The sequence below is a fragment of the Aureococcus anophagefferens genome (genome assembly GCF_000186865.1).
Source record: "Aureococcus anophagefferens unplaced genomic scaffold AURANscaffold_2, whole genome shotgun sequence".
In the NCBI taxonomy this organism is placed as follows: Eukaryota; class Pelagophyceae; order Pelagomonadales; family Pelagomonadaceae; genus Aureococcus; species Aureococcus anophagefferens.
This window is the reverse complement of record NW_008705562.1, coordinates 1032448-1044814: the sequence shown is the minus strand read 5'-3', so window position 1 is coordinate 1044814 and position 12367 is coordinate 1032448. Positions and strand designations below refer to the sequence as shown.

The following is a 12367-nucleotide window of genomic DNA, read 5'->3' as shown; positions in this document are numbered from 1 at the left end:
GAGGGAGGCGGAAACGCCCTCCGACGTCCCCGGCGTACCACGCTGTCGCTTGGTCGGCTCCATCTTGTCGTGATCAGCTCGGGTCTTTGTCCACTCCGCTGGTCCGGGACTCGCCGAACCGGGACGGCCTCGCGGACGCTCGAGCCTGGGAGTCTCCTGGGAGCGGCACCCCTCACCCACCATCCCTACTACCCACCCCCTTACTCGTCCTCGAAGTCGTCGTCGCCGTAGTCGTCCGGCGGCTTCGCGTCGCCGGCCGGGGCGTAGGCGAACTTGTCGGACCGGCGCTTGTCGTCGAGGGCCATGAGCGACGACAGGATGCTCGGCGCGGAAACGCCGTCGTCGTCGACGACCTCCGCGCTCTCCTCCGGGTCGAAGTCGTCGTCGCCGTAGTCGTCGTCGTCGCGGCGCCGCGGCGCCGCGGGCGCGGGCGCGGGCGCCGCGCGCTTGCTCAGCCGGAGGAAGTCCGACGCGTTGACGCTCGCCTCCTCGGGCGTGAGGTAGGTGCGGCACGAATCCAAAAACGCCTTGAACTCGGGCGCGGGCACGGAGCCGCTCCGGTCCGCGTCGACCGCGGCCCAGAGCTGGCCGAGCTCGCCGTCGGAGATCGCGTCGCGGCCGACGCCGAGGCCCGGGTGGAGCGCGTCGCCGGGCGTCCGTCTCACGAGGGCGCGGAACTCGTCGAACTCGATGCGGCCGCTGCCGTCCTTGTCCGTCGCGAAGAAGAGCTTCGCCCAGGAGCCCTTGCACCGCCTCCCGACCGCGGCCTCGAGCATGTTCGCCACGAGCCGCAGCAGCCGCGGCGACGCGGCCTCGTCGGCGTGGGTCCCCGCGTCAAAATTCGAGTTCGTCGCGAGCCTGTCGGCGATGGGCGCCTTCGAGCCCGCGCGCGCGGGGGCCGCGGCCGCCTCGTCCGCGCGGAGCGCCTTCATGCGCTCGGCCTGCTTCGTCGTCCGCGGCGCGTCGATGGACGTCTTGACGATCTCCTGCTTCAGCTCCTCGGCGCCGCCCGACGCCGCCGTGAGCTTGCCGAGGAACGCCTTGAACTCGGGCGCGGTGACGAAGCCCGACCTGTCGCCGTCGAGCGTCGTCCACAGCATGCTCAGCTCGTCGTCGGAGACCTCCTTCCTGCCCATCTCCAGGCCCGGGAAGACCGTGTCCGTCGTCCGGTTCCGGATCAGGTCGCGGAACTCGCGGAACTCGACGCGGCCGCTGCCGTCGTTGTCGACGAAGAAGAAGAGCTTCGCCCACGAGCCGGCCGCGACGTCGCGGACCCGGGCCTCGAGCCGCCGCGCGACGGCGGCGAGGACCTCCGGCGACGCCTCGTCGTCGTGGTGCGCGCCGTCGTCAAAGTTCGAGTTCTTGTCGAGCTTGTCTTTGATGGGCGCCTTCCAGCCCGCGCGCGCGGGGCCGCCGTCGGCGGCCGCCTCCTTGGCCCGGAGCTCCTTCATGCGCTCGGCCTGCTTCGTCGTGCGCGGCGCGGACATGGACGTTCGCACGACCTCCGTCGGTTCCTCGCCGGGCGCGTGCTGCGCCATGACCTTCTGCATGAATCGCTTGAACTCGGGCGCGGTCACGAAGCCCGACTTGTCGCCGTCGAGGCACGTCCAAAGCATGCTCAGCTCGTCGTCGGAGACCTCCTTCTTGCTGATCTCGAGCCCGGGGTTCACCGTGTCCGTCGCCTTGTTTCTCATGAGGTCTCTAAATTCGTGGAACTCGACGCGCCCGGAGCCGTCGTTGTCGATGACGAAGAATAATTTGGCCCACGATCCCTTGGCGTGCTTCTGGAGCTTCGCGTCGAGCCGCGCGGCGATGGACTTGAGCAGCTCCGGCGACGCCTCGTCGTCGTGGTGCTCGCCATCGGCCATCTTGCTATTCCCATCCATGCGGTCCTTGATGGGCGCCTTCCAGCCCGCGCGCGTCGGCCCGTCGGTCGCGCTTGCCTGCTCCGCTCGCAGAGCTTTCATACGCTCGGCCTGCTTCGTCGTCCGCGGCGCGTTCATCGACGTCCGAGTGATGACCTGCTTCTCCTCCTCGCCCGAATGGTGCGTCTTGACCGTCTCCATGAATACCTTGAACTCGGGCGCGGTCACGAAGCCCGACTTGTCGCCATCAAGCGACGTCCAGAGCATGCTCAGCTCGTCGTCGGAGACCTCCTTCTTGCTGATTTCCAGTCCAGGATTCGACGTGTGCGTGGCCTTGTTTCTCATCAGGTCGCGGAACTCGTGGAACTCGACGCGCCCGGAGCCGTCGTTGTCGATCACGAAGAACAATTTGGCCCACGAGCCCTTCGCGTGCCGTTGCAATTTGGCATCGAGGCGCGCGGCGATGGACTTCAGGAGCTCCGGCGACGCCTCGTCGTCGTGGTGCTCGCCGTCGGTCATCTTGCTGTTGCCGTCCATCTTGTCTTTAATCGGGGCCTTCCAGCCCGCGCGCGTCGGCCCGTCCGTCGCGTTCGCCTCCTTGGCCCGGAGCTCCTTCATGCGTTCGGCCTGCTTCGTCGTCCGCGGCGCGTTCATGGACGTCCGCGTGATCGCCTTCTTCTCCTCAACGCCGGAGTGCTGCTCTTTCATCATCAGCATGAACTTCTTGAATTCGGGCGCCGTCACGAAGCCCGATTTGTCGTTGTCCAACGACGTCCACAGCATGCTGAGCTCCGTATCGCTCACCTCGCTCTTGCTAATCTCGAGGCCCGGGTTCGACGTGTGCGTCGCCTTGTTGCGCATGAGGTCGCGGAACTCGTGGAACTCGACGCGCCCGGAGCCGTCGTTGTCTATCACGAAGAACAATTTGGCCCAGGAGCCCTTGGCGTGCCGTTGCAACTTGGCATCGAGGCGCGCGGCGATGGACTTCAGGAGCTCGGGCGACGCCTCGTCGTCGTGGTGTTCGCCGTCGGCCATCTTGCTGTTGCCGGCCATCTTGTCCTTGATGGGCGCCTTCCAGCCCGCGCGCGTCGGACCGTCGGTCGCGTTCGCTTCCTCCGCTCGCAACGCCTTCATGCGCTCGGCTTGCTTCGTCGTCCGCGGCGCATTCATGGACGTTCTCGTGATGGCTTGCTTCTCCTCGACGCCGGAGTGCTGCTCTTTCATCATCAGCATGAATCGCTTGAACTCGGGCGCGGTCACGAAGCCGGACTTGTCCGCGTCGACGGTCGTCCAGAGCATGTTCAGCTCCTCGTCGGAGATCTCCTTCTTGCCGATCTCGAGGCCCGGGTTCGACGTGTGCGTCACCTTGTTTCGCATCAGATCGCGGAACTCGTGGAACTCGACGCGCCCGGAGCCGTCGTTGTCGATGACGAAGAAGAGCTTCGCCCAGGAGCCCTTGGCGTGCCGTTGCAATTTGGCATCGAGGCGCGCGGCGATGGATTTCAAGAGCTCGGGCGACGCCTCCTCGTCGTGGTGCTCGCCGTCGGCCATCTTGCTGTTGCCGGCCATCTTGTCCTTGATCGGCGCCTTCCAGCCCGCGCGCGCGGGGCCGTCGTCGGCGGCCGCCTCCTTGGCGCGCAGCTCTTTCATGCGCTCTGCCTGCTTCGTCGTCCGCGGGGCGTCCATGGACGTCTTCACGATCTCCTGCTTCTGCTCCTCGCCCGAGTACTGCGCCTTCATCATCAGCATAAACTTCTTGAACTCGGGCGCGGTCACGAAGCCCGACTTGTCGCCGTCGAGCGACGTCCAGAGCATGCTCAGTTCCTCGTCGGAAACCTCCTTCCTGCCGATCTCCAGGCCCGGGTTCGACGTGTGCGTCGCCTTGTTTCGCATGAGGTCGCGGAACTCGTGGAACTCGACGCGGCCCGAGCCGTCGTTGTCGACGACGAAGAACAATTTCGCCCAGGAGCCCTTGGCGTGCTTCTGGAGCTTGGCGTCGAGGCGCGCGGCGATGGACCGCAGGAGCTCCGGCGACGCGCCGCTCTCGTGGTGCGCGCCGTCCGCGAGCTTGTCGTTGCCCGCGAGCCTGTCGGCGATGGGCGCCTTCCAGCCCGCGCGCGTCGGACCGTCGGTCGCGTTCGCCTCCTCCGCTCGCAGCGCCTTCATGCGCTCGGCCTGCTTCGTCGTCCGCGGGGCGTCGAGCGCCGCCGGCGGCGGCTTCCGCGCCGCGCCGGAGACGTAGCCCCGGACCTCCTTCTCCGGCGACGGCGGGCTCGCGAAGAACTCGCGCGGCGGGTCCAGGAGCTGGGGCGCGGCGGGCCGCGCCGGCGCGCCGTGGCGCGGGCTCGGCGCGTTCCGCGGGCTCGACGCGTTGGACCGCGGCGTCGTCGCGTTGGACCCGCTGTGCTCGGAGGACGCCTGCTGGAAGTTGAGCCGGCCGAGCTTGTCCTGCTGCTCCTTGGACCGGCCCACAATGATGTTCTGCTCGTAGGCGATGGCGGCCTTGGCCGCGGGGTAGTCCGCGAGCGTCTTCGCGACGGCCATGCGGAGGAAGAGCGCGAACTCGTCCGCGTTGATGAGCCCGAGCTTGTCGTTGTCCGCGCGCGCCCACAACAACCGCATCTCCTCCAGCGAGATCGTCGCCGCGCCGAGCTCGAGGCCCGTGCCGGAGACGTTGCGCTTCGACCGCACGATGTTCCGAAACTCGGGCCACTCGATGCGGCCGCTCCGGTCGCGGTCGCACAGAATAAAAATCTTCGTCCAGGAGCAGTCCGGGATGCTCCGCATGGCCTTGTCGATGGCCGCCGCGACGCGGGCCAGCGTCTCGGCCTCGTCGGCGTCGACGGGCGCGTAGTCGCGCGCCTTCTCGCCGGCCGCGTCCCTCCGCGGCGGCGCGTCGCGCGCGTCGCCCTCGGCCGAGGACGGCGGCGCCGGCGCGGCGCTGTTCGGCCGGTCGTCGTCGAGGACGCGCTCGATGAAGCGCCGGAACTCGACCGCGTTGACGGACCCGGACCGGTCGCGGTCCGCGGACGTCCAGAGGCGCCGCAGGTCGTCGTCGCTCACGGACTGCTTGGAAATTTCCAGGCCCGGCGGGTGGGCGTACTGCTTGTTGCGCGCCATGGACACGAACTCGTGGAACTCCATGCTGCCCGAGGAGTTGAGGTCCATCATCGTGAAGAAGCGCATCCAGTTGCCCTGCGTGACGCGCTGCAGGCCGCGCTCGAGCTCGTCCGCGATGTGCTTGAGCAGCTCCGGCGTCGCGGCCTCGGCGTGGTTCTCGATGCCCTCGGCCTCGGGCGCCCGGTCCGCGGCGTGCGTCGCGAGCTTGTCGGCGATGGGCACGTAGTTCCGCGGCTCGTTGGCCAGCCGCGCCTCCTCGTCCTTCTTCTCCTGGCGGTACTGCTTGAGGCGCTCGACCTGGCCGTTGGCGCGGGGCGCCGGCGCCTTGCGCGCCTTCTTCGGCGGGCGGCTCGGCTGCGACGGTGGGCCCGGCGCGACGCCGTCGAAGTCCTCGGGCTTGGGCGGCCTCGGCACCGTCGCCGCGCGCGGCACGGAGAGCGTGTGGAGCCGCGAGAGCAGCTTCCAGCCGAGGCCGCTGTGGCGGCTCCCGCCCGCGGGCGCGGCGGCGGGCGCCGACTTGGTCGTCGCCGTCGCCCGCGACGCCTCGTCGGCCGGCGCGTCGCCGTCGGGGGCGTCGTCGCCGTCGTCGGCCTCGGGCGCGGGCGCGGGCGGCCGCGCGGGGATCTTCGGCAGCACGAACTTCACCGCGGCCTTGGCCCGGTTGCGCTCGGCCTCGCGCTTCGCCTTGAGCTCCTTCTTCAGCGACCGCTGGCGGTTGCGGCTCCGCGCCTCGCGCTTCCGCTCCGACTCGCCGATGCGGCCGAAGCGGAGGAGCTCCGCGACGAACTCCGTGCTGACGACGAAGCCGCCGCCCGTGGGCTCCGCGAGGTGCTCGTAGATGGCGCCGAGCTCGCGGGGCGACAGCTTCACGTTCAGGCCCCGCTTGAGGAAGCGGTCGACCTCGCTGTGGTTCATGCGGCCCTGCGTCCGGAGCCCGTTCAGCAACGTCGTCGTCGAGCTCGCGTCGCGGTGCTGCGCGAGCGACGCCGCGGCGCGCTGGAGCAGGTCCATGGCGCGCCGCCGGTCGCCGTCGTCGTAGTTGGCGTCGATGTCCGACGTCGGCGGCGCGAAGCGCGCCTCCTCGTCGTGGCGCCGGTCCTCCGCGCGGCGCCGCCGCCGGTCCTCGTCGTCGCGGCGCGCCTCGAACGCGCGCTCGCGCTCGCGGCGCCCGAGGTGCGCGAAGACCTTCATGAACTGGAGCCAGCTCACGGCGCCGTCGGCGTCGGCGGCGTCGAAGAGGTAGAGCACCGCGCCGAGCTCCTCGGGGCTCAACCGGATCTTGAACTCCTTCCGCAACCGCCCCGCGAACGTCGACGGGTCGAGGAGCGCGTCGCCGTCCATGGCCGTCGCGCCCTTGCGCGCCGCGGCCTCGCTGAGCTTGACCATGGCCGTCTGCATGGCCGGCACCTCCACGAGCTGCTCCGGGAGCACCTCGGGCCCGTCGCCGCCGCCGACGCGGAGCGACGCGCGCGAGCCGCCGCCCTCCTCGTAGAGGCGCCGCCGCGACGCCGCGGCCTCGGCGGCGCGCGCCGCCTGGTCCGCGTGTTCGTCGGGCGGCGCCACGGGCCGCCGGCCGCCGTGGCCGCGGCTCTTGGGGCCGGCGCGCCGCCGCGACCGCAGGGCCTTCACCGGCGGCTCCGCGTGTTCGTAGACGCTGAAGGCGCCCTTGCCGCCCTTGGCCATGGTCGCCGGCGATGGACCTAGCGCATGGAGCCGGCGCCGAGACGCGCGCGTCGCCGCGCGCCGCCGCCGCTGGAGGCGTCCGCCCTGGACCCCGCAGCAGCCCCTTCGCGGTTTCGCATAGAATCGTTGCCGGCAACGTGCCGAAGCTGCCCCGGGCTCTCGCGCAAGTCCACTACTCATGGTCGCACGCGCCGACGCGGCGCCGGCCCGTCCCGACCGCGACGCCCTCGACATGGCGGAGCCGCAGGACCTCGACGAACCGCAGGTCGTCGTCGGGCCCCAGGGCGCCGTCGAGCGCAACACGCGCTTCGACGGCTTCGACTACGGCACGGACAGCGACGAGGAGAAGGAGCGGGAGCGGGCGACGGCGCGCGCCTACGAGGAGAAGCTGACGCCCGAGGAGAAGAAGAAGTCGAACCAGGCCTTCTCCGCGGCCTTTAGCTCCCTGTTCAAGCACAAGTATCCGGACCTCGCGCCCGAGGGCGCCGTCGAAAACGCGCCGACGGAGCCCGAGGTCGACCTCTTCGAGGGCGGCGGCTGCGCCTGGTGCGGCGAGGCCTGCTGGGCGAAGAAGCAGTGCGGCCGCTGCCGGTCCGTCGTCTACTGCTCGCGCGCGTGCCAGAAGGACGCGTGGCGCGGCGGCCACAAGGCCGAGTGCGAGGACCGGCCCGAGGACTGCGGCCACTGCGGCCTGCCCATCCCGGCGAAGCTCAAGTGCGGCTTCTGCCGGCAGGTCTACTATTGCGGGTCCGAATGCCAGCGGACCGACTGGCGCAAGGGCCACCGGACCGCGTGCAGCCGCGAGTTCCGCGTCGAGCCGCCGAAACCGCCGCCGAAGCCGCGGGAGGCGCCCGCGGCGGAGGCCGAGGACGACGACGGGGGCTACGAGCAGGTGCGCCTGACGGCGGAGGCGCAGGAGGCGGCGGCCGCGGGCGACTGGGACCGGGCGGAGGCGTGCTTCCGCGGCGCGCTGGAGGCGACGGAGGACGCGTTCGGCCGCGACGACGACTCCGTCGCCGCGGCCCTGGCGAATTTGGGCACCTTCCTCGCGAAGCGGGGCCGCTACGACGACAGCGACCCCCTGCTGAAGCGGTCGATGAAGATCTACGAGGACGCGGCCGGCGGGCCCGAGGACGCGAACGCGTTGCTCGTCAAGTCCTGGATCGCCGACAACATGCGCATGCGCTACGACCTCGAGGCCGCGGAGAAGCTGTTCCGGGAGATCCTGCGGGACGCGCGGGAGGTCTACGGCGAGACCCACGCGGAGGTCGCCGTCGCGCTGAACAATCTCGCGGGCGTCCTCACGGAGCAGGGCACGCCCGAGTCGTGGCCCCAGGCGAAGAAGTACGGCGCCAAGGCCCTCGCCATCGCCAATGCGACCCTCGGCCCGGACCACCCGAAGACCGTCGCCTACCGGAAGTCGTGGGAGAACCCCTAATAGTCGTCTGGTCGTCGGTCGAGGCCGAGCTCCTTCGACAGCTTCGCGAAGCGGCCGCCCGCGGGCTCCGCGTAGACGGCCGCGAGCCGCGGCGGCGGCGGGTCGCAGGTCCGCGGGCCCGTGCCGAACTCCTTGCAGCGCGCCGCGTCGGACTTGCACTCGTAGGCGCAGGTCCGGTTCAGCGCCCGGTCCGTCGCGGCGTCGTTGAAGCACGCGTTGCCGCTCGAGAACGTCCAGGGCACGGCGAGCGCGCGGCCCGCGACGTACGTCGACACGAAGCGCGCGAAGTTCGACGCGCAGTCGCCTGTGCGCGTTTTTTGGCGTACGACCGTTTCCTCGCGGACGCGGGAGCCGCGCCCGCGTAGGCGACGGCGCATCTCGCGCTGAGGTCCAGGGAGAGCAGGATGCGCGCGAGCTCGTTCAGGCCCGTCGTGTGGATCTGCTTGTCCAGGTCGCCCTGGCCGAAGAGGCCGTCCGCGGACGAGACCATGCCCGTCGACGCCGGCAGCGGGAGCACGGTCGCGACGTCCGGGCGCTGCGGTGGGGCGTGTGCCGTCGCTATGACTCGGTGCCGCTCGGAGGATGCGAGAGCGGTGGCCTTAAGGGCGTCGGTACGAAGCGAGCGCGCCCGGACGGATAACCCGTCGCGGAGGGCGCGCGCGCCGCGCGCGGACGATTCCGCGAGATGGTTCGGACCGCGACGTGACCCGAGCCTCGGTAGAGCATCGCGCGACTCAGCAAGAGTCTCATCCCAATACATGGGGAAAGCGTCTACCGAGGGCTCAGCCAGCGACGCGGTCCCGGCCACCGTCGAAACGTTCCGCTCGTGCTCTTCCCCGGGTGTCTGGACGTGCGAAGCGTAGAAAAGATGATCTGGTGTGTCGCGCCTCGATCGCAATTTGCCCGGGGGTCGCGCGGACATAAAAAAAAGACGCCGGGCTCGCGCGACCTTGGCCGCGTCGTCGACCATGTCGCCGTCGTCGCTGAGGAGGTGGAGCACGGGCGGCGCGTCCGTGTCGAGGCGCAGGAGCGGGAGCACGTCGCGGAGCGCGTCCTCGAGGTCGACGAAGAAGGACGCCGCCGCGAAGCGCGCGCCCCGCGCCTCGAGGTTGACGCGCGCGTGGTGCCGGAGCTGCACGAGGCCGCACGCGTCGGGGCCGTCCTCGAAGGCCGACGCGTCGAACGCGCGCGTGAGTTTCCGGAGCCGGAAGCTCGGCCGGAAGAGCGTCGCCATGGCCAGCGCGCGCACGAGCGCCTGGTCGCCCGCGCCGCGCCGCGCGGACTCCGGGAGCGCGGCGACGGCGCCCCGGAACGCGTCGAAGCGGCCCGCGAAGGTGCTCGGCGTCGGCGGCGTGCCGAACTCGGCCGCGGCGCACCGCCTGTCGAGGCGCGGCGAGCAGCGGACCGGCTCGGCGCCCTTGAAGCCGTGGCGCATCTGCCGGTCCTCGTCCTTGTAGTACTCGCGGTCCTCGTCGCACGCCGTCATGGGCAGGAAGACGCAGGACCAGCGGTTGCCCGGGTCGAAGGGCGCGTCCCCGGATGTCCCGCCGCAGAGCGCGCCCGCGGAGCCGTCGGCCATGCCGTAGCCCCAGCCCTTCAACGACCGGGGCACGAGCGCGAGCCCGCGCTTCCACGCGTCGAGCAGCTCGTCGGCCCAGGCGTGGGCCACGGGGCCCAGCACCGACGGCGCGCTGTTCGCGATGAGGCCGGCGGTGACACACGTCGCCGGCGACCACTGCCGCGCGCGCCACTCCGCCGCGAACTTCTCCATGAGCGGGGCCAGCGGCGCGTCGACGCGCCGCGCGAGCGCGAGGCGGCCGCCGGTCCAGGGCTCGGACATCACGGCCCAGTCGGGCCGCGGCGCGAGGAAGCGGTCCACGGCCGCCGCGCCGCGATCCTCGTAGGAGAGCGCCGGAGGCCAGTCGACCTCGAGGAGCGTTTCGGCGTCGCGCGCCGCGAGGGCCTCGTCGAGCCGCTCCGGTCGCGCCGGGAGCTCGACGACGAGCGCGCTGGAGCCGAGGACGAGCGACAGGGCTCGCCAGCGTCTTGCGAGGGTCATCGTCCCCTCACGGTGGAGCTTCGCGCAGGATCCCCCATCGCAGTCGCGCTTCACCATGTCATGATGCCGCGCGGCGGTCGAGTCGCCAAGACGGCTTGAGACGACTTTCAAGAGACGGCAAGCCGACAAGACCTCGACGCGAGCGCGATGGACCAGGAGGACGAGCGAGGCGACATGAAGGACTGGCAGAGGAAGCAGCGGGAATTCGAGCAGGTCAAGGCCCGGGCGAAAGCGCTCAAGCTCCGGCTCACCTGCACGATCTGCGGGGCGCGACCGAAGACCTTGCTGAACTGCCCTTGCGGCACGACGCAATACTGTTCGACAGAATGCCAACGCATCGACTGGCGCGACAGGGGCCACCGGAAGGCGTGCAAGAAGATCCGAGACGAGCGCGCGGCGGAGGCGGCGCGGGCCGAGGCGCCGACGCCCCTGCCGTCGCCCCCGGTCTACGGCCCCGCGCCGCGGTCGCACGCCGACGAGGTCCGCGCGCGCATCGCCGCGGAGCACGAGGCCGCCCGGGCGCGACGCGAGGCGAACCCGGAGCCGGTGCCGACGTCGGAGCGGTTCGGCTCCTGTTGTCCGATTTGCCTCGAGGCCTGGGACGTGAATCGCAATTTGGGTGACACCGACCTTCGTTCCTGCTGCTGCCGGAGGATCTGCAGATCGTGCAGCATGAAAATTGGCCCCAATCCGTGTCCTCTCTGTAGGGCGCCGTACGCGAGAAGTCAAGCGGAGATTGTGGCGCGGATTCGTCGCAACGTGGAGAAAGGGTGCCGGAGGCGATCAACGACTTGGGCGTCGCCTACCTAAAAGGCGAGGAAGGTCTCGCTATAAATCTGCGGAAAGCCGCGAAGCTCTTCAAACGCGCCGTGGAGGCCGGCAATGTGGATGCGATGGTGAACCTTGGGCACATGTACATCAAAGCTGAGGGCGTCAAGCAGGACAAGGAGAAGGCGATGCAGCTGTTCCAGATGGCATCGGACCGGGGGGACGCGGTGGCGCAGAACAATATCGGCGCTCTACTCCTTCACGAAGATAAAAAGGCTGCGTTTCCCTTCTACCTGCTCGCCGCAAAACAGGGCATGACAATCGCTGAATTCAATGTCGCGTGTATGTATATGAACGGTAAGGGGGTTGACGAAGACCACCACGAAGCATTGCGATGGCTCAAGCGTGTGGCCGCCAAGCCCTCTCAGTTCCAAGAGAAAGCCAAAGAAGGAGTCAAGTACCTGACAACGGGTGAAATACCCGAGGAATATTATCGTTAGATAAACAACCTTAGTCTCCCCGCTACCTCCCGTGGACGATATTAGTGCACCGCGGCGAACGACGCCGGGAGCCAGTCCGGCGGCGGCCGGGGCGCGCGGCGCTCGTCGTCCGGCGCGAGGAGCCAGACGCACTGCCAGTTGCGGAAGGCGGCGATGAGCTGGCAGTGGGCCCAGAGCTTGGCGAGGAGCGCGCCGCGGTCCCGCGGCGGCGCGCCCGCGAGCGGCGGCCGGGCCTTCCGGGGCCGCCGGAGCCTCCGGAGCGCGAGGGCCAACAGCCGCACGCGCTTCTTCGCGAGGGCCGGCAGGAGCCGCAGGGCCCGCGTGAGCACCGTCGCGCGCGCCGCGAGGTCGCGGACCTTGCGCGTCTCGCGCGCGTCGTCCGCCGCGCGGAGCGCGGCCGCGTGGCGGCCCTCGAGGGCCGCGGCGAGGTCGTCGCGGTCGCGCGCGTGCTCCTCGTCGCGCGCGACCAAGGCGTCGTCGAGCTGGCGCTGGAAGTCGTCCTCCATGGCCTGGGCCAGCGCCTCGCGCGCCGCGTCCTCGGCGACGGCGACCCGCCGCCGCGCCTCGCCCTCCCAGGCGCGGCGCGCGCGCGCGACGGCGGCCTCGGCCGTCGCGCCGGCGTCGTCGAGGGCCGCGTCGCGCCGCGCGCAGGCCTCCTCGACGGCCGCGGCCGCGACGCGCCGCGCCTCGGCGAGCGCGGCCGCGTGGGCGCGCGCGGCGGCGCGCGCGGCGTCCGCGCCCGTCGCCGCGGCGGCGGCGCGCGCCGCCGCCGCGGCGGCGGCGGCGGCGTCGTCGCGGGCCGTCGCCGAGGCCGTCGCGGCGGCCGCGCGGTCCGCGGCGGCGGCGGCGGCCGCGAGCGTCGCGGCGCCGCGGCGCCAGGCGGCAAAGGCGCCGCTCCGCGACATGCGCGCCGCGCGGCTCGCGGCGGACCGAA

General features: G+C 70.9%; 2 protein-coding genes across 2 annotated transcripts in view; both read right to left on the bottom strand.

Annotated features, from left to right (window-relative positions):
* Positions 1–200: 200 nt before the first annotated feature.
* AURANDRAFT_61131 (hypothetical protein) lies at positions 201–10165 on the bottom strand (the record flags this gene model as incomplete). Its single annotated transcript, XM_009034756.1, has 5 exons — positions 201–6685; positions 6929–6989; positions 7974–8078; positions 8184–8410; positions 9040–10165. 5 exons carry the CDS (start codon positions 10163–10165, stop codon positions 201–203), a joined length of 8004 nt encoding a protein of 2667 aa, XP_009033004.1.
* Positions 10166–11474: 1309 nt separating this feature from the next.
* The window catches only part of AURANDRAFT_61130 (hypothetical protein), a gene marked incomplete at both ends in the record, with an annotated part of 3057 nt that continues 2164 nt past the window's right edge, over positions 11475–12367 (bottom strand). The window contains one exon of the mRNA XM_009034755.1: positions 11475–12119. Coding sequence (XP_009033003.1) covers positions 11475–12119 — 645 coding nt within the window. The remainder of the gene's footprint in view (positions 12120–12367) is intronic.